Source organism: Oryzias latipes, chromosome 5, assembly GCF_002234675.1.
Source record: "Oryzias latipes chromosome 5, ASM223467v1".
NCBI classification, from domain to species: Eukaryota; Metazoa; Chordata; class Actinopteri; order Beloniformes; family Adrianichthyidae; genus Oryzias; species Oryzias latipes.
In genome coordinates, this window is record NC_019863.2 from 30,637,865 (window position 1) to 30,661,648 (window position 23,784).

At 44.1% G+C, this 23,784-nt stretch overlaps 3 protein-coding genes across 6 annotated transcripts in view; 1 reads left to right on the forward strand and 2 right to left on the reverse strand.

Annotated features, from left to right (window-relative positions):
* Positions 1–4,260, reverse strand: kiaa1024 (KIAA1024 ortholog). Its single transcript, XM_020703579.2, has 4 exons — positions 4,148–4,260; positions 1,497–3,501; positions 1,021–1,239; positions 1–506 (listed from the first exon to the last, which is right to left on the reverse strand). The coding sequence occupies exons 2-4, from the start codon at positions 3,489–3,491 to the stop codon at positions 315–317; spliced, it is 2,406 nt and encodes an 801-aa protein (XP_020559238.1). The 5' UTR covers positions 3,492–3,501; positions 4,148–4,260; the 3' UTR covers positions 1–314.
* On the reverse strand, positions 4,029–16,500 carry evc (EvC ciliary complex subunit 1). 2 transcript variants are annotated; one of them, XM_004069296.4, is made up of 20 exons: positions 16,054–16,500; positions 15,483–15,596; positions 15,234–15,317; positions 14,110–14,330; positions 13,932–14,016; positions 13,755–13,853; positions 13,514–13,633; positions 13,296–13,445; positions 12,985–13,201; positions 11,175–11,323; positions 10,910–11,008; positions 10,613–10,825; positions 10,445–10,554; positions 8,884–9,085; positions 8,520–8,744; positions 8,059–8,188; positions 7,861–7,963; positions 7,647–7,773; positions 7,460–7,559; positions 4,029–5,745 (listed from the first exon to the last, which is right to left on the reverse strand). In XM_004069296.4, the coding sequence occupies exons 1-20, from the start codon at positions 16,231–16,233 to the stop codon at positions 5,594–5,596; spliced, it is 2,880 nt and encodes a 959-aa protein (XP_004069344.1). In that variant the 5' UTR covers positions 16,234–16,500; the 3' UTR covers positions 4,029–5,593. The 2 variants fall into 2 exon arrangements, with proteins under 2 accessions (XP_004069344.1, XP_011473914.1); XM_011475612.3 differs by having other exon boundaries at positions 8,520–8,747.
* Positions 16,275–23,784, forward strand: part of evc2 (EvC ciliary complex subunit 2) — a 21,941-nt gene continuing 14,431 nt past the window's right edge. For 2 of the 3 annotated variants that reach the window (XM_011475609.3, XM_011475610.3), the window contains exons 1-15: positions 16,772–17,254; positions 17,935–17,974; positions 18,142–18,347; positions 18,420–18,476; positions 18,563–18,749; positions 18,823–18,923; positions 19,036–19,101; positions 19,209–19,343; positions 19,427–19,566; positions 19,644–19,968; positions 20,873–21,112; positions 21,240–21,415; positions 21,991–22,150; positions 22,719–22,895; positions 23,008–23,297. In XM_011475609.3, coding sequence (XP_011473911.1) covers positions 17,048–17,254; positions 17,935–17,974; positions 18,142–18,347; positions 18,420–18,476; positions 18,563–18,749; positions 18,823–18,923; positions 19,036–19,101; positions 19,209–19,343; positions 19,427–19,566; positions 19,644–19,968; positions 20,873–21,112; positions 21,240–21,415; positions 21,991–22,150; positions 22,719–22,895; positions 23,008–23,297 — 2,507 coding nt within the window. In that variant the 5' untranslated portion in view covers positions 16,772–17,047. Of the gene's footprint in view, positions 16,347–16,771; positions 17,255–17,934; positions 17,975–18,141; positions 18,348–18,419; positions 18,477–18,562; positions 18,750–18,822; positions 18,924–19,035; positions 19,102–19,208; positions 19,344–19,426; positions 19,567–19,643; positions 19,969–20,872; positions 21,113–21,239; positions 21,416–21,990; positions 22,151–22,718; positions 22,896–23,007; positions 23,298–23,784 lie in introns of those variants that run through there. The other variant, XM_011475611.3, reaches the window with a different exon arrangement.

Sequence of the window (23,784 nt, forward strand, 5' to 3'; positions counted from 1 at the left end):
TTGGCATGTTTGCATTGGCTCAGTATTACTAGTTTAAGACTTTATTATGCAGCCAGCTGAAACAATCACAGCAATTTGAAGAAAAACTCTTGGCAGGATTTACAGTTTAATCAAACTTTATGCACAACTTGCATTCTCTCTGGAAATCAAAGATGTTGCATCGTGCCAAAAAAAAACCACGAGGAGGTACTAAGAGTTCACTTGATCACCATTTCCCAACTCTGTTAGGATGACGTGCAAGTTTCAGATAACAGCGGACGGAGCGCAAAGAAAGGAAAGAGGATAGGCAACAACGTGAGTTTCTGTGAGGGGCTTTAAGAGACTACTGTGCAAATGGGGATGACGATGATGAGGGTAATGGCCACCACAATGGCGACGAGGGCAACCAGCTTGCAGATCTTGATGCGGCGGAGGTTAGCCTCCTTCCGTCTGAGGAGGGCGTCGTAGCCGGGAGTGTAAATGTCGTCCACCCAGAAGTCCATGTTGGGGTTGAGAGAGTCCTGAGCCTGCAGGACAAAATCCTTCCTCTGTTTTAATCATTTGTGCATTTTTGATGACAAATACAAACAGAATAGGACATTTTAAATAATAGAACCTTAAGGCTTTTACTAAATCGACACTTTTCTTTAGATTTTTTCATAAAAAAAAAAAGTATCTATAAAGCTATGGAATATGTTTCATAGCATTAAAAAAATAACAATTTTAACCCAGATGCTTTAATCCTTCAAGCAATCAGTTCAACTTTTAAACGGAAAAACATTTCCTGAGGCAAAATGAATGAGCTTTTAACTGCTCAGTAAGAACAGACCCCAAACAAATAAGTCAAAAATGCTTAAAAAATTGGAAAAACAAATGAAAAAAATATCATAAAAGTAAGAAAAATGCTCTTGCCAAGAATTCTAGTCATGTTTTCTTAAAGTAAACTGCTATTGAAAAACCTTATCGCTATATTTTTTTCATGCAAGAAAAAAAAATTAAACTTTTTTACTTTTGCCTTTAAGATCCAGGTTTTCGGTGTACCTGTAGATCCAGAGGGGAGATCCGGGCTTCTCTGTCGTCGACGGTCCATATGGGTCTTCCTCTCCCCTCAGCCAGCTTGGGGTCGATGACCTTTGCCGTGGCGAGCCCCCGTGTGAGACTGGCGTCCTTTTGATGGAATAGGGAGGAGTTTAACACTTGTTCCACCATGCTGGTGGGCTTTTGGGAGAGTAGGTTGGTGGTGCTCTCCGACTGATCAGCCTAAAAGGAAATGCATAATTTAGAAACTGCTGACGGTGACAAAGTTGTATCTGGAATATCATATCGGGGACACTTTATGCATGAAAGGATTATTGCAGATGCTTCAGCCTAAGAAAACCTAAAAGCCAGTTTGTCAATGCATCCTTCAGATTATCATTCATGTTGAAATTGGCGTGCAGATGTCAATGCAAATGCTTTTTAAATCCTGGAATGAAGATGCAGATCTGTGCAGTACGCGCCAAGGGGAAATACTTTACCTGCCCCAGTTTTCTTTCTGATGATTTGCTGCCTTTTCTCCTGGAGAAAGACACTTTCCAGTCTTTTGCAGAGTTGGAAACAATCGGCTGTTTGTTGTCAGAGACGGTTTTCTCCTCCGCCTGAGTTTTGGAGGCGCGGCGGGACGTTGCGTCCTTCTTCCCATCTTTAACCCCTTTGGAATCTCCCAGGCTTTTGCTGCTCTCGGTTTGATCCCCGGGGGTGTTCCAGCGGTTCCAGTCCAGGCTGCTGGTGCTGGTCCTCGGTAGCAGATGTCCGGACGCCGACAAAGGCTGAGGATCCGACAACTCGGAGGGAGTTATGGGTTGGCTCATGAAAGAGGAGACCCCGCTGAGGGCCTCGTACCATCTCCCACCAGTGCCTTGAACCCCCCCGACGACTGGCTGCTGGATCTTCTCGTCCAGCCGCTGCAGAGCGGAGAGAACCTGAGAGATCTCGGCTTTGACGTCGTTCAGTGACTCCAGCTGTCTTTCTATCTGACTCATGCGCAGCAGCAGCTTGCAGACGCTTGCTTGGAGTCCATCGTCACTGCTCTCCAAAGAATGGAACAGTCTTTTGAGCTGACCAAGGCGCCCGCGTCTGCCCTCGGGGGTGTCCTGGCTGATGCCGCCATCGCCGGAGTGCAGCACTCCCGTCGAGCCGCACATGCTGATGTCATCTAAGAAGCGGAAGATGGCACTGACGTCATCCTCACCGAACTCAGGGTCATCCAAGGAGGTCATGAATGAGAGGCGGTCAGCATGAACTAAGCTTCGGAGCCTCCTGGGATCCGGGGGGTCTGTTTGTGTTCCCTGAGCCTTCACGCCATCGCCTCCACTTGGTAACCCACTATCTGCACTGCCTCCACCCAAGGACCCCACCAAAGTGCTGATTGCAGGTGTGGAGCGCCTCGGAAGCTGTCCTGGTTTTGCTCCCATCCCCATATCGACACTACCGGCACTTATCTGGTCCTCCAGACTGTGACTCTTGCCGCTCCAGGCGGGCCTGGTCCTGGTCGGTAGAGGAAGGTGTATGGGCGAGGGCTCTGGGACCGACCCCGGCCCAAAATAGGTTGAGTCCTGCAGATCCTCCAGGTTTTGTTGTTTAGAGTCCGGCAATTTGTGCGTTGCCGTCGGCGACGCGTAGGGATTTTGGATCATGTTGAAGTTGACATTGTCGAAGCCCATGGGTCCCGCTTTGGGGCTTGGAGATTCGCTGCTGATGGTCACCTGCGGTATGAGAGGCGGCTGGCGATGGAAGTCCTTTCTGAAGATGTTCCTCTTCTGGTCAACCGAGGATTCTGGCTCAACCTCAAAAACATCCATGGAAGCCGAATCGCCACTGGAATCACTGTCCGTCTCCAAAGGAAGGTAGATGCTTCTCATAGACTCCTGGGGAATCGGACTCGTGGGGTATGAATGCGTGGTATGAGGCAGATCAAAAGACACCGCCCTCGTCCTGATGGGAGGGGAGGGCACAAAGGAGATGGGATCTGGGGGCAGACTTGCTCGTTTGCGGGCAGAATAATTCGGCCTTGGAAACAGCAGGTGCTGCTCCACAGACCTCCCTCCAGGGTCAGAGTGAGCCCAAACACGTTCCCCACCAGAAACCTCCAGAGGGTGGATTCCGGGCAGGCTGGGGCCCGGAGACAGGTCGACGGGGAGGACCGGCTCAGATCTCATGGTGTGGCTGGAATCAGAGACTCCACCCGTCATCTGAAGGAGATTAAAGATAGTCACTATGTCCGCAGCGACCCCTATGGGTGAAAGCCCCTGACCCCTGGCGGCAACCCGGTCTCTGAAGAGGGTGGCTGGAAAACAGGGGTCCCTGCTGGCAGCGGCAAACAGCAGACTCCTGAGCTCCACGAGGTGCTCCAGGTCGAAGCGGGTGCTGACCATGCGGCACAGGTCCTGGAAGGTCAGCCACTGCCGCATGTTGGCCAGTTCCTCCAGGATCCCCAGGAGGACTGTGGGGTATTCCTGCTGCATGGCGGCCATAGCGGCGCCTCTGGAAGAGAGAGACAAGCAGTTAGAGAGACAACTGTGTCGAAAAAGAAGACAAAAGATTTCAAAATAAAACCAAAGAGAAAGATTAGATGAGGATGAAATCTGAAAATTATTTTATATAACACAAAAAAGTGGTTGTGATTTGATACAGAAGTTTGTTAATAATAATTTGTTTTAAACATAATATATATCGTCAATTTATAATGATAGAACAATATGATACATTTATGTACCTGCTTTAATTATTTTCCTGTTTTATTTCTTTGCTGCTTTCTTACAGATTTAAAGTTCGGTTAGAGCAAAATGGTTTAACATTTTTTCAGATGGAATCAAAGCAGCAGTTCCAAGCGACCTTATTTCCAGGTCCTAAAATAACCGTCCATCTGAGCTGATGACGCCGTCACACCGTGTGGTCTTTACCTCTGACGGTATGCTCCTGCTACTTTCACCTTAAACAAGTTGGGGGATCTTTTATTATATTTTTTTTAGTGTGGGATGTAAATAAAAATGAACAGAGGCTGCAAGCTGTTACAAGTTTTTGTCTGCAGGTTTTATTACAACAAGATGCTGCATCAAACACAATATGGGTCATAAACATGTCTAATGCTGTGCCAAAAGTCAAAGTCAGCCGGAGGGAGCCGTCTTACCTGGATTTACTGACAGGTCAACACAGTTACACTGTTGTCCATCGACAAAATCCACATTTAGGGAGAAAAGCAATGACAGAATTCCATTTCCTAAAAAGGTCTCGTTTGCTTCATGTCCTCACTCCTTTCATTGAGCTCTCTGTAGCAGCCACTAGCCCACAGCGCTGGCAAGCAAGGAGAAAATTAGAAATCAGGTCATCTTCCCACAAGTCCTTGCAGTCCCCAAAGGGAACTCAAAATACATCCGAATGGTTTCCCCTCATCACAGATCAACAGTGACGACACCTGAGAAATCAGCCAGACATTCAGATTTCAAACCCTGAGAGTCACACGACCAGCCGCCCGGATGCAGCGCCGAACGGCTGGAAGTCATGGCAAACTGGGTGATGCGTGCAGGCAGATCGTACAATTACAGCGAGAATGCACAATGGACGTCTGTTAATTGACAATCCCCAGGCCCCAAGATGACAGGAAACTCACCACTAAATTGCAGCACACAGAAATCTGCCAAGGCTACAACTCAACCAGACTTTGGCCATCTCTGTGCATTATTGGCCATAAAGGACTGTACTTAAAACCCCATTAGAGGCAGAGGAGGGTGAGGCTTCCATCGCTGAGTAGCAGCACTCTGCTAAAATCAGGAAGGACGTCTGTAATTCATCTCACAATTGACTGAGAGGCCAGCATCCGTCGTCCCGTGCACTCAGGAATCAATGCAGCCAATGAGACATGGGCCGGGTGTAAATATTGGCAGGAATGCATTACTGCCAGGTTTGCTGTGTTACCACTTTAACAGCCGGTGGAAACAGACAACAACAATCCACGCACCGCACACAAACATCTCAAAAAGACACAAAGATTTAAAAAAATGTAAACACCAAAGTCCATTTATGCATTAAAACCCATGTTCAAAAAGAATGAAAGCAAAAATCTTACACAGCAGAATAGTATATTTTACAAACTATAAATGGTCAGTCATCTTTTTAACCCACTGCATGCCACAAATTAAAAGAACTCTGAATATTTTTAAATCCAGGCCGAGATTGGAGGAGAAAGTCACTTTTATCTGTACCTATTTTACATAAACTCTATTTTTGATTTACTTTATTTAGGTTTTTTATGTTGACATTTTATTGTAAATGTAATTTGTTGTTTCCCCCCAGCCAGGACTCCCTTGGAAAAAAGATTCTTAATCTCAATGGGACAATTTCCTTGTAAATAAAGGTTAAATAAAAAAATGTTTTCAAATCCCTTTCAGAGTCAAGGAGCTGCCTAACCTGGCTGCTGTCGGGCAAAGGCGGAGTACAGCCTGGACGGGTCCCAGCCTATCACAGGGTCACACAATCACACCCAGGGACACCTTAGAGTCATCAATCAACCTACGAAGCCTGATTTGGACTGCGCCACCACGCAGCCCGCTAAATCTTTACGATGCAGGTGAGTTTTTCAGCTGACAGGAGCCTCTCGTTCTCTCTTCTTCTTGGGTCTGGACTTTGCCGCTGGAGCAACAAAAGTCGGAGTGAGTGAAGGATTCAAGGCTGGATCTAGAGCAGGGTTGAGGGCCAGCAGGTCCAGCACAGGAGGCGGACACGGGTCACCTGGGGAACAAACACACAAAAGGGGCAGATGCTTTACTCACCCAGACGGAGACACAACCTTCAAGACTTCATATCAAAATATGAATGCAAGTCATAGAATGAAAATAGATCTGAAACTCGACTTTCCTTCCACCAGCGGAGGACTTGCGTTTGTCCAAAACACAAAGCGTCTTCACAAGCCTTTCACAACAGTACTTTGACATGGATTTGTAGCATTTTAGAAACGTCTGGTCTTATTTTTCTGGTTAGGGAAGGAAGAAAGTAGGAAAACTGGGAGTTACTAAACCCTCAGTTCAGTCTGATCCAAAAATATTGTAAAGGTTTGCTTATGGAGCAGAGGTCAGCAGCCGTTACCGCCCAAAGAGCCATTCGGGTCAGTTTCCCACAGAAAGTAAAACACAGGGAGCCACAGCACCCTTTGGAAAACCCGGTGTTTCCAGTGAACGGCATTATTTCACTCGTTTTTAAAGTTCCTGAAGAGATGTTAATTTTTTCTATCCTCTGTCATTTAATGGTTTCCGATAAGAACTATGTCCCCAGAGGCCACAGAACTAGCAAATATGTCATCATTAACTAGCAGTTAATCCGCTTCTCCAATAGACTTTTGTCAACAAACTTCATTTTCTCATCTCAATCAAGATGTCTCTGGGCAAAAGCTGCGTATTTATTCTGGGACGTCTCGCCACATTTGAGACTTTGTTGTTTGCTAATTCCTAATTACATATGAATCATACTGGTAAAGTCGTTGAAAGCAAACGTTTAACGTACTGTTTTCTTCAAGAGCTTCCATTTTCTCTAAATTCTCCATCGTTTTTATAACTGAATCAATGAGAAATCTTTGTTTCAGTGTGATGGGGAACCTGATAGGAAAGAAAAATGAGCACCTCCTGGTGGTGGTGCCCGTACGGGGAGGTTGACCCGTACGGGGAGGTTGACCCGTACGGAGAGGTTGACCCGTACAGGGAGGTTGACCCGTACGGAGAGGTTGACCCATACGGAGAGGTTGACCCGTACAGGAAGGTTGACCCGTACGGAGAGGTTGACCCATACGGGGAGGTTGACCCATACGGGGAGGTTGACCCGTACAGGTGGCTCATGCGGCCACCTTCACCCTAGAGCACCATCTCTGGGGGATTCTGACCCGAGCAACACTATCTACATGAATTTGAATATGTTGCATGTCGTGGAGTCTGTGCCTTCACCAGGGAAGTCTCACATGTTCCAGGAATGGGTGGACCAAAGACCAAGTTTCTAGTATCATTTTAATATTTTTGAGGAATTTTTTGTTCTCAAATTCCTAATTTTTCAGTAATTCTTGAGAATGTTTTTAGGAACTTGCCATGTTTTTCTTTTGTCACACATAGCACAGTTACAAATAAAAGGAAACCACTCTGATGTATCATGTGTTGTCATGTTTTGATCTATTCTTTATGACAATACTTTTTGTTGGGTATATCATGTCGGGTAAAAACTACCCGGCAAAAGTAACTGTTTATAGCGAAAGCGTTGTAGGGTCAGGGGACATCATGGAAACGGAACGTACCATTGTTGTGGTAAGTGTCTTCAAATATTTGTTAGGCTAATGGAAGATGCACACACTTATGTTGCACTTATGCTGCACGCATGTGGTGTGTGCACGTGATTCATAAGAGCACGTAGGACACCCGTAGGACACCCGTAGGACGTCCACACAGCCTGCACTCTCATCTCCTACCAGCGATGCTGTCCTCTTCCGCACGGAGCTCTGGTTCGGGAGCGTGGACGGAAACGCGGGCCACAGCTGCCAGCTCAGCTATGAAGCTTTCTTCTGCCTCCTGACGGACACAGGAACACGAGTCTGAGGTGGACTGTAGATGTTTTCACTGGTTTTTGAGTTGAGCTACACATGCAGATCAACCAACCGTCAACTGTGTTTTCATGGCCTCCATTCTTTCTTCCTGAGCAACCTTCTTCTGTCTGATCACCTCAAATAGGAACTCATGGTCCAAATCACTCTGCTCCAGCACTTTTCTCTTATTTAGCTCCACCCTAGTGTGTTCAAAAGGCACAAGATGTTATGCTTGCTTGTTGGCCGAGCTTGGTTTGACACCACAGCGAGAGGCGGACTGCTTGCACCTCTGTTGAAACTCAGCAGAAGCCGGTTTTTTGCCCCAGATCTCCAGCTCCCTCAACAGGACTCTCCTCAGCTGACGGCTGCCCTCCTGCCGTCCGCTCGTCTCTGGAAAACAGAAATGTTTGCAGAACCGTTCTGACATCATCGCTGTGATAAAAACATACTTTTCATGTTTCTGTAAATAAGAAAAATCCACTCACCCTGGTTTGTGTTAAACGGCTGCATTTTTCTGCTGACGTCTTTCAGACGGGAGTAGTAGCTCTGAACAAGTGCAGTAAGAGAGTCTTTGGTCAAATAGACGCTCTGTGCTGAAGCTTCTGTCAGGTGGTGCTGAGGTCAAGAAAAACAAAAATACAAAAGAAAACTGGTTTATGTGCGTATCAAGTCGTTTAGAAAAAGAGAAAAAAATGTTTCTTTTTGGTGCAAATCTTATTAGTTTAAAGTGGAATTATCCAGATTTTTATTCAAATTTAAATTTCGACAAGATTGCAGAATTAAAAGGTAAATTTTTGAGATTTTAAAGGAATTTTCATCAGTAATTCAGTGAATTAGAACAAGTTAAAAAAATTTTTTTAAATGCTGCACCAAACTGCACAAAAAGAAGCGACTGGCTCTGCTTTAATCAGAGTGTAATAGCTTAAAAAGGCTGTAATTGGAGTACTTTCAAGCTGTCATCCAGTTTGGGAGCAGTCGGTAACCGTCTGGCTGCGGCCTCCATGCTCTGATGGATGGCGTGACTGAGGGCGTTGCCAAGCACCAGCTGTGCGTGGCTCTGAAGGAGCTCTCCTGCAGTTTCCAGCTCCGACAGGAACTCCTGTTGGCGGCTGTGCTCCAGCAGCTGGCTCTCCGGGCCCAGATGCCTGTCTGCCAGGCTAGCAGCACTGCTCTGCTGGAAGACAACGAGGACAATTCCTTTTCATTGCTTGAAGAGGTTTAGAGACTTTCCACAATTACAGTGGAGCAGCCTCCAACTTCTGAGTGCATTTTTTTGTACAAATGTGTTTCCCACATTCCCACCGTCCCACCTTGTGAGGTAAATGAACCCAGGGCCAGCCTTGACCGGACTCCTCCACCAGCAGAGCTCTGAAGTCAGTCTGAGAGAGAGCCTTCAGCTTGGACAGCCTCATCTCCTTCAGCATGTGCAGACACACGTGCCTGACAAGGAAGTACCTCTGTACCACCACCAGGAGGTGCTCATGTTTCCTTTCTATCAGGCTCCCCATCACACTGAAACAAAGATTTCTCATTGATTCAGTTATAAAAACTAAGAATTAGACTTACACGGAGTATTAAGGCCACCATGATACATATATGAGAACAAAATCTTATGAGAAAAAAGTTGTACAGTTGTGAAAAAAACAACATTTTACAAGAATAAAGTCATAAATGTATGACTCAAAATGTCATAATTTTACAAGGAATGTTTAGTTTAAAATAAAACGTCACATTTAGATTCAAAGATTTTTCCACAAAGACTTGTGAACATCAACTGTTTAAATAATACTACAGACAATTCAGAGGAATTGGAGAGACATCACTCCGCTCAAGTATCTCACCGAATCTGCTTAGATTTTTTTGTAAATATACAACTTTATTTTCAGAAAGTTATAACTTTGTTTTTGAGAAAATGTAACTTTTCCCCTGCGGCAGACTGGCGATCTGTCCAGTGAGCACCCCGCCTTTGCCTGGGATATAGAAGGGATATAGAGGATTAAGAAAATGGATGGATGGATGGATGGTTGGATGGTTGGATGGATGGATGGATGGATGGATGGATGGATTTCTTTTTTAAATTTAAAACATTTAAGTAGTACATTTATTTATTTTTTCTCATAAAAGTGACCTTTTCTAATAATTGTATGACTTTATTCCTGTAAAAGTTTGACTTTTCGCATAATTTTACAACTTGATTCTCATACTTTTACAGCTTTGTTCCTTTTTTTTTCTCTCTTTCTTGGTGGCCCTAATACTCCATTGTAGTGTTATCTTGGAGATGGATAAAAATCCTTAAAGACTGTGTCAGAAACATAGGGAAAAAAATCCCCAAAAATATTATTTAAGATCATTTTCTCTGCAAAATAAACATTGGTTTGGAAATATGTAAGTAAAAAAATCAGCGAACAATGATATCATATTAAAAACTATCAATTTCCTGGGAAAGAACAAAACTCAAAATGATTTTTAAATCTACAAGAATGTCAGAAATTTTAAAATCATCCATGTTCCAAACTCGCTTTATTTTCGTTTGGGGTCACAGGGTTGGTGGCGTTTATTGAGCTAGTGAAGGGTGGAGGAGGTGGGGTTAACCCATGTGACACAATGTAAGTCAAATTAAAGCCCCAATAATCCCAAACTGTTGTTTATCCATTCAACAAACTTTTGCCTGTCTTCAAGCTTCTTTGAAAAACCACGACATGAAAGATCAGGACTTTGTCTCCTTCCAACTGCTGTTCTCAACAGATGCAGTTAAAACAAAGAGGTAGTCTGTTTTGATATTTCATTGAAGCTTCAATGAAAGCACCGTCTCAGTAGAGTATGTCTTCATCAAGAATGGGTAAAAATACTGTCAGGTCTGTGCAGTTTCACCTGCTGAGTGTGTAGCTTTGTCTGACCACCATGCTGTGGAGGATTTTCATCTGTTGTTCACCCAGATGCTTCAGGCAGCCGCGCACCACAGCAACGCCATCATCCCACACCTACAGAAAGCAGAGGTTGGTTACAGAAACTAAATCAGGCCCATCCCATGGTGTTTACCCTCCCGTCTTGCTTCAGCTCGGCCTGAATGTCACGTAGCTGCCGTCTGGTGGCGCCTTCTGCCTGCTGGAGCTGAGCGGCGAGCTCCTGCCCCACATCCAGCCACATCTTCTCGCAGCGTTCTGCACTGAGACTCGTCTGGGCGGGAAGTGAGGAGAGAAAGACGTCCTTGGCTGCTTCTGCGAGCCTCTTTGACCAGCAGGTACGAAGTTTCTGATCATTCAAGAACAGACGTGGTGAACACAAAAAGTGAGTGTAAACAACGACTGAAATGACAGTTTTCAGGATTTCATTCACCTTCCAAAGGTCAAAAAGAGCCTCAGTGACCCTGTGGTCCTGCTGGAGCTCCTCGTCACAAACCTGCTGTCTGTGTTTGCTCAGCATGTCCAGATACAGCTGAGGGAAACAAAAGCTCTAATGTGAAAACCAGAGGAATCGTACCAGTTGTTCGGCTAAACTCAAATCATTAACTAAAACGTTTCGAAAAGAAAGAAAACTGAAAAAGGATTCACTAACAGCCAAGATTGTGTGAATAACACAAAAGTACGTGAAATCTTCTGACCATGGTGAGATCCTGCAGATCACTGGGAGCCTGTTCTGCTTCCAGAACTCGGCTTTTCTCCTTCATGTGTCTCCTCTGGAGCTTCTTCATCTTAGATTCTTTCTTGCTGCATTTTTCGTTCACCAAATCTTCTGTCTTTTTTTTGCACTCTGAAGAGAAAAACGATGGAGCTTATAAAGACCCACTCTGATGAAAAAGGTTGATTTTTTTTCTGATGACGGAGAACATCTAGTAGGAAAATTAAGCTTTGAATTGCATTTCTGTATATTTCTGTACTCATGTTATTTTAAATCAGGACCAGGAGGAAGAAGATGGTATTTGCGAGTAGAGGGTACGCTGGGCGGGTCACAAGCCTCCTGCTCCGCTCCATCCTGATGCATCCTCTAGCACAGAGTTTTTTAACCTTTTTTGAGCCAAGGCACACTTTATCCTTGACAAAAATCTTGCGGCACACCAGCATCCAAAAATTAAAAAAGGAGAAACTCTAAAGAGTGTTTTGAAGACTTTAACAAAACCGTTTTATTTCTTTTTAGATGATTAAATTGTTTCAATTTAGTTTAATTATGTCTGTTGTCCACTTCACCTTGATCCTGTTTCTTCAATGTTGTTCTTACTTCTTCTTAAGTTTAACATATAAAATAATCCAGACGTTCTTAGAAAAGTGTTTCAGTTAGAACGATGACTTGGACCAAACTCTGGGATGTTTGGCTGTTAATAAACACAAACCTAGAAGGAGAACTAAACTGTTGACCTCTGAGTTCATCCAGAAGATTTTAAAACTGGCTGATGTGTGTTTGTTGTGGTTTCAAGACGTTTAACAGGGAAGACTCATTGTAGTGCAGAGATGCTGTCACTTTTAACCAATTGCATCATGGGAGATGTAGTGTGAAAACTGTCGCTGATGGCAGACAGACTCGCTGCTCTGAGCTTCATTGTTTTGTTCACTTGTTCCACTGTCTGATTCCGGACTCTGTGTAAAACTACACCACTAAAGACGAGCTTTAGCTGGTATTTTTGTTGGAATTGAGAGACTTTATGAGCAGAATCAGAAAAAGGAAGTGAAGACTTTAACCACTTCTGATTGGTCGGACTGATGACGTGTGATTAAGCCTCCAAGAATGATTGGCAGAGACAGTTAAAGGGGCGGGACTTTTCCGAAAGCAGAGCTGTAGCTGCGGCTAAATCGCGGTACCGTCATTCTTATCAAAGTGTCTTTGATAGAATCAAATAAACACAAAGAAAAAAGTATTTTATGATCTTTCATATTCCTTACTACTCAGTGTTTTATCAGGGCCTGTTTGGATGAACACAGAGCTGATTTCCTGGAGACGGTAAATGTTTTTAGATCAGAGCAATTTCCCACGGTACACCAGACCAGTGTACCGCAGCTCACTGGTTGAAAAACACTGCTCTAGCAGACAAACAGATCCATGAACGTAATGTTAACTTGGGGTTGTGAGGGGCTGTACGCTAGAAGTAGAGTGAATAAACAAATGATTGATGGGAAGTGGGGGCGGGGTTGCTCCAAGCTCAGATGTGGATTTCAAATGAACTCCTGCTGCTCTGCTGAAAATAAGTCCTGGAAAACAACACAGGTTTTTTGATTCTGGTTAAAAATCCCATAATCTTAATTAAAAGACCACAGGGAACGTTTTGAAACTAGATCAAAAGATGATCAGAGTGGAACTCTGTGACCAATTTTAGTTTAGAGATGTTCAACTATCAAGTGTTTCTATTATAAGAAAGGTTCATTTTCTAAAATGCTGCTTGAAGTTGTTGTTGGATTGGAGTTTTTTTCCACACATCTTACCCTCAGTGCAACGCTGAAGGCATTCGTTCAGAGCCGCGTTGATCTCTGAAAGTATGGTTTCCATGAGGCTAAATTCCAAGACGCCGTCGCTAGTTAGCTGTTCCAGCAGTCCTGCTATCAGGCCGTGTCTCAGAACCGCTTCCCAACGGAGCAAAGCTGCTTGTGACTGAGCAAAACTCCCCAACTCCTCCCACCAGAGCACCGTCTCCTGTATCCTCTAAGAAACAGAAAAGAATGTGTTCTTTTGAGATTGCCTTTGAAATCATTGCCATATTTCAATCCAAAGAGCCCGTTAGAGAGTGACGCTGTACCTTCAGATCCAATTCTTGTGTCTTCATGTGGCTGTTTTCGACTAAAAGCAGGGTATGAATGACCGAAACAACAATGTTCTGTGCGTCTTCTGTGATGTTCTTCAGAAGAAGCTGACACAGATTCTCCACCTGTCTGCTGAACTCTTTGGACTATGACAAGAAATGCACATTAGACATCCCTGAGAGACCAGAGGAACCGGATTTCTAAATGTTCTCACCAGTTCCAGGCAATGTTCAAGGAGATCCTTCTGAGCTCTTTCAATCCCCTCCAGTGAACAGTGAGCGTCACAACTCAAAGTTTGGCTCCCTGGGAAGCGTTTCCTCAAGTCATTGAGGTCCTAGAATGATCAACTCCAAGGGTTAGCATTTTATTACAAACCATGGCAGATATAATCCAATTTGTCATGCAGATATGCCGTCAAACTCACTCTGAATTCACAAAATGACAACTTTCTCTACCTTTTCTATCATCTGAAGAATATCATTGGTGAAGTCTGCATCGTTTTGGTCCTTTGAAAACCGACTGCTGAGTATTTTTTTCAAAAGCTGCAAAAAAATCTGCAAAAAAAGGCACACAAAAAAACTAAATCCCACAAATGTAAAGCAACCTTTGCTGGGATATTTAGAAAAACTCACCACGTATTTGTCTTCCTGAAGCCGACAGCTGAGCTGCTGTATGTTGTGCAAGGCTAAACAGTAAAGACTGATTCTTCCCCCAAAACTGCACAAGTAACAAGAACAAAAAACACAAAAATTACTTTCAGTTTGGGTTGTGAGAAAGTGTGAGGCAAATATGGGGCAACTCCCCCCCCACCATGTCTGTGTCAGCGTCTGGGGGTAGTGGGAGACCCGGATGAAACTTTGGTTCTGCAGGCTCTTCGGTACCAGTGAGGAGGAGATAAACTGACTGCTGTCATCATTATCCTGTTCTTGACTCAAAGATTCTCCGTCCGAGGAGGAGGACTCATCATCAGCCACTGGTGGACGTTTGGAGTGCTCATGTAGTGATGGGTTGGAAGCACCATCTGCTAAAGGCTGAGGGGAAACCCAAAATAAGAGAAGTACTGTCACATATCAGGGCTGCAAAATGTAAGAACTTTTTTCTAGACTTTTTTTTATGTCTAGTGTGTGAATCCAACATGGAAAAAGACAAAATAAAGTTAATGTCCATTGGGTGGTTTGTGGTTATGCTGATTAAAATGATACCTGATGGATGGATGGGTGGATGGTTGGTGGGTGGCGCAAGGTATATCGTCATCACGGTATTAAGTAAGGGTTATTGGCCGACAAAGTGTGTGTTATTACTTTTTACCGCACGCCATGGAAGCCTGAACCGTCCGACGCAACGTGGAGGATGGTTCCTTCCGCGAAGTGCGTTAAAAAGTAATAACCGCACTTACAAAAGTAATACATATTAACCAGTTTTTAGTCCTTAATTCTTGTTACGTCTTTAATTGAGGAGCCGCATCAAGGTTGTTACGTCCTTAATTCTTGTTACATGCGCCGCATCACGTAACAAATAGTCTGCGTTGCACCGCACCACCCCTGCAGTCAAGATTCGGCGATATATATATGTGCTGATCTTTCCGATGGGTTGAATAAAGCATCAGTTCAGAGAGAAAGTTCACCTCTCGCTTGTTTTTGTCCAAATGATGAAGCAAAAGGTTGTTTTAAAGAAGCTGGCGCAGTGATACAGAACATTTAAGCTAGGTGACCGGAACTTCTTTTTTCACCGTGCGGTTATCAGGTTTTAACGCACACCTAGCAGCCAATCATAATCGAGTATTCACCCGGACCATGGTATAATGATTAATATGCCATGTCGGAAATTTTCATCATACCGTGCAGCCCTAATTCTAATACTGTGTATGTTTTAGGGGGGCATGAGAAGCGTTTTTTTTAATAAATAAAGCTTGATCTGATTTGTGGTGGACTCACCCTGTACTTCTGGTTGATGGGGTAAACCACCTTTGCTCTGGATGCAAAAGCCGTCACGTCACTGTTCATGGGCTGCTGCTTCTCCTGTCAGTCATGGACATATTAAAAAAAGAAATACACAAGAGTGGAGAGATATAAAGTATCTGAGGAGGCAGGTTGAACCTTTTCTTGCTCTCCAGAAAGCCCAATCAGAACACATATCAGCTGTAAATCCATTCAACATTAGAGAAACTCTTGTTTTGACAGTACTTTGTCATTGTGGATGGTCAGACTTGCAGCTTCCTTCCTGTTGCAGTCGCTTGGATTGGGATCAGTCTCTCCATCATCATCATCAGGCTCCAGCAGCCTCCTGGCATTGTAGCCCTAACGGTAGACACAGAGGTCTGTGATGAAATGACTCTGTGGAAACTAGGAGGTTTTTTTCTACACAAATGTCAACATATAGCAATAACCTATTTAAACCTGTTTTCAATTGAGTCTTATTTTCTAAATTCCACATCAAATCAGTCTGAAACTTTATTTTGTGACATCACTAGACAGTGAGAAGTGAAATGACTGTGGAAACTAGGAGTTTTTTTTACACAAATGTCAACATTATAGTAAGTACTCCTCAATACATGATTTGAATTGGGTCTTATTTTGAAATTCCACATCAGACAGCGTGCGTGTGTGTCTATACATGTAAACTCAATGACAGTTTTTACACTTTGATATTACTCTAAAAAGAAGTCCTACTTGCTGCTACCTCATGGAAGAAAGACGCACTGTTTTCTAGAGAGGCCCGTCCGACGAGAGAGAGGACTGGACCACCAGTGCTTACCTGTTTGGTCAGGACCAACGGCTTCACGCAGAACACGTACAGGAGAGAGGCGGCTAACGCCCCGCACAGCCCCCCGCAAACCGTCGCCACTGTCAGCAGCCCCGCATAGACCTGCAGAGACTCCCCGAAACTGACCAGAACATCGGCGTCGCACTCCGCGGCCCACTCCGCCACTGCCATGACCCCGCGACCGCAAACCGGAGACAAAATGATGACGGATGGCACGCGCGCATTTTAGCTCAAGCTAAAATAATAAAAGGGGTCTTTTTTGCCTCCCAGGTCACCAACAGATGGTTCGTCTGTATTTCCCTCTTTGCGTACACTAAATACGCGTAAAACATATTGAAAAACAAACCGTTAACAGTAATGTATCAAAGAAATGTGCCTTCCTTCCAACAAAAAGTGTACTTTAACAAATGATTTCGCCGCTGTTCCGAAAAAAAACTGACCAATTCGTCAAGCTAATAGGTTTAGCCATCTTTGCCGGAAATGTTTAGTTTAGTTACAAAAATAATACTCAATTGATTATTTATATTCCAAAACGTGGTCATGTCTTGTAAGCAAAAATAATCGTTTTACTAATTGTTATTTTATTTTATGTTAATTGTGTATTTATGTAGAATTTATTAAAACCCCAAACTCGAGACGCATCGCGTTTATAGTTTTATTGTGAAAGGAATGCCCGGAAACAATGTGCCCTCATTCATTTCACTAGTGGAAAAAGTTTAGAACTTATGTGTGGTCGTTTTTTCTTCTTTTCTTTACTTTTCATGAATCTTTCCTCGAATATCTTCAGTTTTAGCCCATATAAGTTTTGCTCTAGTGCAAAATCGGAGAAAAGACGCAACTTTTTTAGTGTAACTCGAACAGCAACAGAAGATGGAAAAGTCTCAAGGAAAGTTGGGATTTTTTTCCGGTAACGGCGGCGGCAGCATGAAAAATCGTTGCAGTCAGTCAGCTAGCGGCTGTCTTAGCTGGTAGCAAACAGTTACGAATGTTTCGACTCCGCGCAATCGTGGGAAATCCTACGATTTTGTGGGTGTTTTTCGGTCTGCTTTCACCGTCTTTGTCGTCCTGCTGCCGCCGCTACGGGACGCTGCTGTCGTCGGTACCGGAGTCTGGACATCCCCCGGGCTGTAACGGGACATACCGGGCTCCATCAGAGCTCACACCTCCGGCGTTTTACTCAGGGAAGCATTGGGTTCGTACGGAGCGCGAGCTTTTTACTTTGAAAGCTTAGTTTTCGGGTGCGTGCACGAGACATTTTAGTACGCATGCGCGCCACATCTATAGGCGCACCATTATCAGTTTTAGGACCAACAAATCATTAACAACCATTTTATTTGCCTTATTCAAACTTTAAAATGTACATTTAGGAAGTTAAAAGAAATCAAACTAATTCAAACTTTATTATTTTTTAATAAAATCCTCAAAATTCGGATTTATTTATTCAGGATTCCAGTGTTCGTCTAAAAAAAAACTATAATCTACTTCACTATAATCTAAAAATGCTGACTTTTATATCAGAATTTAAACATATTTATGTCTGACTTTAATCTATAGATTCCGTCTCTTAAATCTTAGAATTTGACATTAATCACAGTGATTGATATAGTATTTAGTACAACTGAGTGGGAAAATGGTTATGTTTAATCTCAGAGTTTTGGGATGTTTGTGGCATCCTTCTTATATTTTAATTTCAGAACAGAAACATTATTTTCTTCAATAAAGCTAAAACAAGACCTATATTTTTTACTGAAATCTTTTCAAAATAAGATAAACTGGAATTTCCAATCATCCCAAAATGCTGAAATATTATAAAAAAAACCATCATAGATTTATTTGATCTGTTTTGATGATTTTTTTTGTTTTTTTTTACAGAACTTTTGCACTGAGTGGGATGGGCTGCGTGTCCAGAGAGGTGAGACTGAAGGTCAAATGTTGCCCAGAATTTATGCTTTTTTTCGTTGTTGTTATGCAAAAGGAAGTAAATCAAAGTTATTTTAAAAATATTCATACAACTGGTGTCTTGGTGTCTCACAGCTGAACACTCGCTTTTGTGTTTTCTCGTGGGACCGCTGTCCGCAGGATCAGGTGACTCCGGCCTGTCAGGTGCGGTGGGATTCAGCGGAGCCCGGCTGTTTTCTGAAGAAGGGCCGCTCTCCTCTTCAGCCCCTCATGGCTTCTGGGGACACTCGCTGTACTCGTCCCTCACCTTCATGTCGAACGCGGTGCTCGTCAGAAACAGCAGGAACACTCTAACCAGACAAAGCCCTCATCACAGCCTGCCTCAGGTGTGCCTGTCCTCCTGAATTCACCTCTCAGACGCTCCTCAAATGGCTAACTAGCTCTGAATTGTCTCACAGGTCCAGAATGTGGCCCGTCCGTCATCCTTTTTGGTGAAATTTAGGAAGTGTGCTCAGGTGCGTCAAACATTCACTGAATGTCGGCCCTAATGTGTTGAAGGGCGATGCTGAAATCCTTTGCTTGTCCATGGTGGGGGCTCCAGGTGAACCTGGATGCGGCTCCTCCTCAGCTGACCTTCTACCTGCTGATCCATAACATGGGTCCCGCGGGGGGCACCAACCTGTCTCAGGTGGCGATCCGGGACTCGGTTTCAGGAATAGTTCCCATCAGAACTGATGGCAGAGTGGTGGAAAGAGGCTTCCAGATGTTTGCAATCGATTCCCTGATGGGTATGTCTCCCAGCCACTGGAGCTCAAATGCATTCATCTGCTGTAGGATTCATTTGAAACGTTGCTTCTTCAGCTGGATCGTATGTTGCTGTTAACTATACTGCTTTTGTGAGAAGTCACAAGAGCGAAATCCTCCAGCTACCTGCCTTCCTGACTTTCTCAAATGCCTCCCAGGTATTTTTTTTTACTGATTTACTGAGACAATGCTGGTTTATTTTGAGCTTTGCTGAACTGGGATTTTTTTGGCGTTTTTGTCAGAAAGTGCAATGTTCTCTTTATTCTACAGAATGACGTCTGTATGTTTGGTCCTTTACAAGCCAATCTGACGTTGAGGGTAAATTCCACCGATGCTGTAAGCTTCCCGTTTTCCTACATGGAAATAAATGTGTTTATTGTTGCTGTATTTTAAAGCCTGGAGATACTTTTCTATACATTTATTTTGCAACTTTGTTATCCTAGATTTCTCCCAACCATCGAGTCCATTTTGCTGGCTTTGCTGCTGGATTCTTGGTGGCCTCGGCTCTTCTGTCGGTCGGCTTTCTGGCCATGAACCTGGCAGGTCCCAACGCCGGACTGCGTCTGCTCCAGCAGAGAGTACGAAGGAGCCTTTTTTTCTGAAATCTGTTGTTTGCTTCTCTTTAAATAAACAAATGATCAGTTGGGCGTCCTCTCTTTAGAGGAACAGAGGGGATTCGGACCCTGAGTATGCAGACTGCAGCATGAGGGAAGCCATCAAAGATGAAGCCACATTTGAAGACAACATGGTGGATGTCATGGTGCTGGAAGAACCTCAGAACATGTACCAGGCTTTGGAAAAGTCAGTTAATGGAAATGCAAACACAGAGAGAAACGTGTTTCTGAACCAACTGAACTCCATACTTTCTCCCCTTTAAGCGTTGAAATGTCCACACTGCTGCGGGCCAGCAGCAACCTGGAGCTCATTCGGATTCAGATCTACAAAGACGTGATGTCCTGCTTGCTTGGCGGTCTGCAATCTGAGCGCCGGACCAGCATCCGGGCCCAGGAGAGGCTGCTCAGCGTGCTTCATGGACAGCTGCTGGCCATGGAGGGGCGCCTGAAGGAGGACCGCGGGGCCCGCATGGCTGCCCTCGCTGGTCATTGCAACCTGGAGACCCGGGAGGAAATGGAAGCAGAGCATCGGCGTGAAGCTGCAGAGAAGGCCCGGGCAGAGCGGCTCTGTCAGCACGCAGACCAGCAGGTGGACACAACTAGAGCCGTTTTCATTTGGGTTTCAGAGAAACACAACATCTGTTTTAATGTATTGCATTCAATTAAACAAAAATCTGACGTTTTTTGAGATGATTTTTCTGTAAACACAATTTTTTGTTTTTCAAAATAATTTACTTAGTTTTTTTTTATTTCAAGATCATTTATTTACAAAATTAGAAAAAAGTTACAGTGCAAAACAAAAATAACTTGAAAAAAAATTTAATAACCATAAAAAATATTCTCTTCAATTAAAATTAAGAAACCGAAAAAATAGATGTTTTTTGTTTTTGTTTTTGATTCTCAAAAATCACAAGGAATCGTCTACAAAGTGCTTTACTCCACAATTGTAGTATACTGTAATAGAAAGAGTAATGGTACTCTGATTAATTTAGATTTTGTTTATGTATCCCTATAAGTGAGTGTGTGTGATGTAGTTCAGATTTTTTGTCGTGAGTTTGAGATCAAATCAAACAGATTGTCTGGGACGTTCCGGTGTACTTTGTTGACGGCCCCCACCTGTCCCTGCAGCTCCACATGCAGGAGGCGGAGCCTATTTACATCCCATTCACTACAAACAAAAACGACCAGTTCATCCTGGACACGGACGCGCTGTGGTCAGTTTCTAATTGCCAATCAGCTTGTAGTTTTCTTCTAGTTCATAGATAAATTATCTTGGAATACATTTCTCATATTTTTGTAATTATCTTTGAAAAGCACAAAAAAAAAAATTCAGGAAAACAGAGGAAATTGTTTTTTAATAAACACAAAAAAACTTAAAAATAATCTCTAAAAGCACCAGATTTTTTATTATTTAATGCAATACACTTTCCTATGTTTGTTGCATAATTAATTGTTTGTTAAACTGGATAAAAGGAATAGTCTTACCTTTTTAGGAGCTCCTCCGCTGCAGTGTCCTCCTGGAGAAGCTGCACAAGCTGAACCAGAGTCGGCTTCAGCGCACGCTCCTGGTGCGGCACGAAGAAGCCTCGGCCAAGGTCCAGCGGCAGATCGTTGAGCGCAGACGGGTGGAGCTGCACAAGATCTTCTCCGAGGAACTGGAAGAGGCCGTGAGGATGGACGAGCTGGAGAAGAGCGCAGCAAAAAGTCTCCTGCACAAATACTTCACCTGTCAGGTACGGCGGACCAGAATCCTCTGCAGGGGGGGCGGAGCGTCACGCTTTGGAGGCGCCGCGGGGAGTCGTTTAGAAAGACAAGGCGCCAACAATGTGTTGAGTTCCTCTGGGTTTGCTTTCTGAGCAGGATGAGCTGGAGGAGGTCCTGGATGTGGTCGTCGCCAACCAGCGCTACGTGCTGTCCGAGCGCAGCGCACAGAGGAGGTTCCTGGTGCACAGCCTCCACAGCCTCAACGGCCTGATTTCAGACTCCTTCTCCACCTCCTCCAGGACCCTGGACAGCTGGTTTGCTCACGTCAGGAGGTTGGTTCATCTGATCATGTTCATTAACTCACTTTGTTTGTAGATTTTTGATTTTCCTATAAATGTTCAGTCTTCTCCTGAAGTTTTGTTGTAACTTCAATTTTAGCTTCTTTAACTTTTTAATCTGTGAAAAACAAACCCAAAAACAGAAGCTTTTTTCTACAGAGCGGCACGTTTTAGAGAAAAAAGCCAGGCAAACGGATCCCAGGAACTGACAGACAGACGCAGCACAGCAGAGGAACGTAGCTCGGCTCTAAAGGCTGTTTCTGCATGGAGGATTCTCTAGTTTCCTCTAAAAACTCTCCTCTGATCTTGTCTCTGCGAGTCGTCAGTCCTGTGGCAAGCAAAACAACATAAAACATGCTGTAAACAACAGCCATAAATATTGTTTACATCCATCTTGAGGCACACAAAGAGAATTACATGCTACTTTGAAAACATTTGTTTAAAAAACTGCCTTTTTGGACAGCTGTTTCGCTGTTTAATACATCACTTTTCCTGGTGTTTTGTGATGCTTTTCGCTTGCCGTACAGAACCTGAAGGTTTACGTGTTCCCTGCTCGTTCCATCCACCAGGGGGAGTCTCATTCCTGCCGAGCATATAGAGCCGCTGCAGGAGAAGGCCCAGAAGGAGCTTGTGATGGTCCGACAGAGGCTGGATGAAACGCTGAACCAGGAGAGGAGAGCCATGCGCTGTGAACTGATCAAGAAGAGGAGAGAGCTCATCTCTGACATGGTCAAGTCTACATACACACACAATCATCTTCTGATCTATTTCCCAGTGCTCTTTTAATCATGATGATGGCGTCAAAATCCAAAAAGCTCGTGTCATTTTCTAGGACATAGTTTCTGCAGAGCAGCAGGAGTTCATTACAAATTCACCTCTGAGTTGCTGAGATAGTGATTTTGGGCTATACAAATAAAATTGAATTTCATTGAATTGAATAATTACACCTCCAAGGTTAAAAGTTGGATCAAATATGCCAGGAAAACTTTGAGCTCACGGACTCATGGTTGCTAGGCGACAGGACATACACCAATGTAACGGCTAGACTCGTCCACATTTACAGCCGTTAACATCCGACCTACCCGCTCGACAAAGGCCACAGCCCTCGAACTTGGACACGCCCTATGTCACAAAAACAATCTTTATCAAATTGCTCCTTTTTTTTTTTTTTGCTTAATTTTGAGCTTAATTATCTTTATATATATGTCCTCCATCCTCAAAAAAGCCTCAAAAGAACATGTTAAAAACACCATTAAGGTGATTTTCATCGTCCTCAAATGTTTTCCCTGCTTCCCAGGTGACGCTGCACAAACAGAGACAGAGGGATTTGTCGAGCGCGTGCCGAGACCAGGAGGAAAAAGTGGACGTAGGACAGCATCTACGCTGCTGGCAGGACCTGTTGACGGCTCACAGCTCAGAGCTTTCAGAACTCATCAACAACCTGGATGAAGAGGCTGCCGCAGACATCCGGAAGGTGACAGCAGAATTATGAGAGGGGGAAACGCATGGAAAGGCTTCTCCAAACTCAGAAGTCAGCTGTCATGGTTGCTCTCTGTTCATAAGTGGATCTTCCGTTTGCTGCTTAGGTGACCATGCGGGCGATACAGGCGGCTTTAGCTGAAGTCAAAACCATCCAGCCCTCTGCCGCTCAAGCCGCGCTGACGCTCCTGCCTCCAGGAGCTAAACTCCCCTCCCTGCCGCTGGAAGCAGAGGCAGGACCACGGCAGGCCGCGGGACAGGGCCAGGAACGGCTCCATCAGGAAGGCAAGGCGGCCCTCTGCACCCTCAGCTGCACCCGGGAGGCGCTGCGGCGAGCCATGGAGGAAGAGCTGCAGCAGCAGAGAGAGCTGAGGACGCGCTGCAGGGATTTCTTCAGGTCTGCTATTCTCTGTTTCTGTCTGAAGCGGAATCCCTCTTTCCTTTGGGAATTGAAGGGAATGTTTTTGCGTTTGCGCCCAGTAGACTACAGGTTCCAAAGCAAATTTCCTAAATCTGCTTCCAGAGGATGAAGTAAGTTAAATCACAACAAAGAACTTTTTAATCTTTTGGATTCATGTGCGTTTGTGGACATCGTGCGCTGGCAGTAGAGGAGCAGCCTTGAAGAAAAATCCAATTCACCAGAAGGAGATCTAATGAAAATGACTCATTTGGCGCTAAATGAAACTTTTGTCCGTCATTGAAAAGTAGGCGGACAAAATTAAAGTAAATTGGAAGTTCCTCATTGCTGCCCTCCATAAGTTTGGGTTTGGAGAATCATTCATCAATTGGATCAAAATATTATATCACAACCCCAATGCATCAGTTAGAACTAATAAACAGACTTCCAACAGGTTTTTTCTTGGAAGAGGAACTAGACAGGGTTG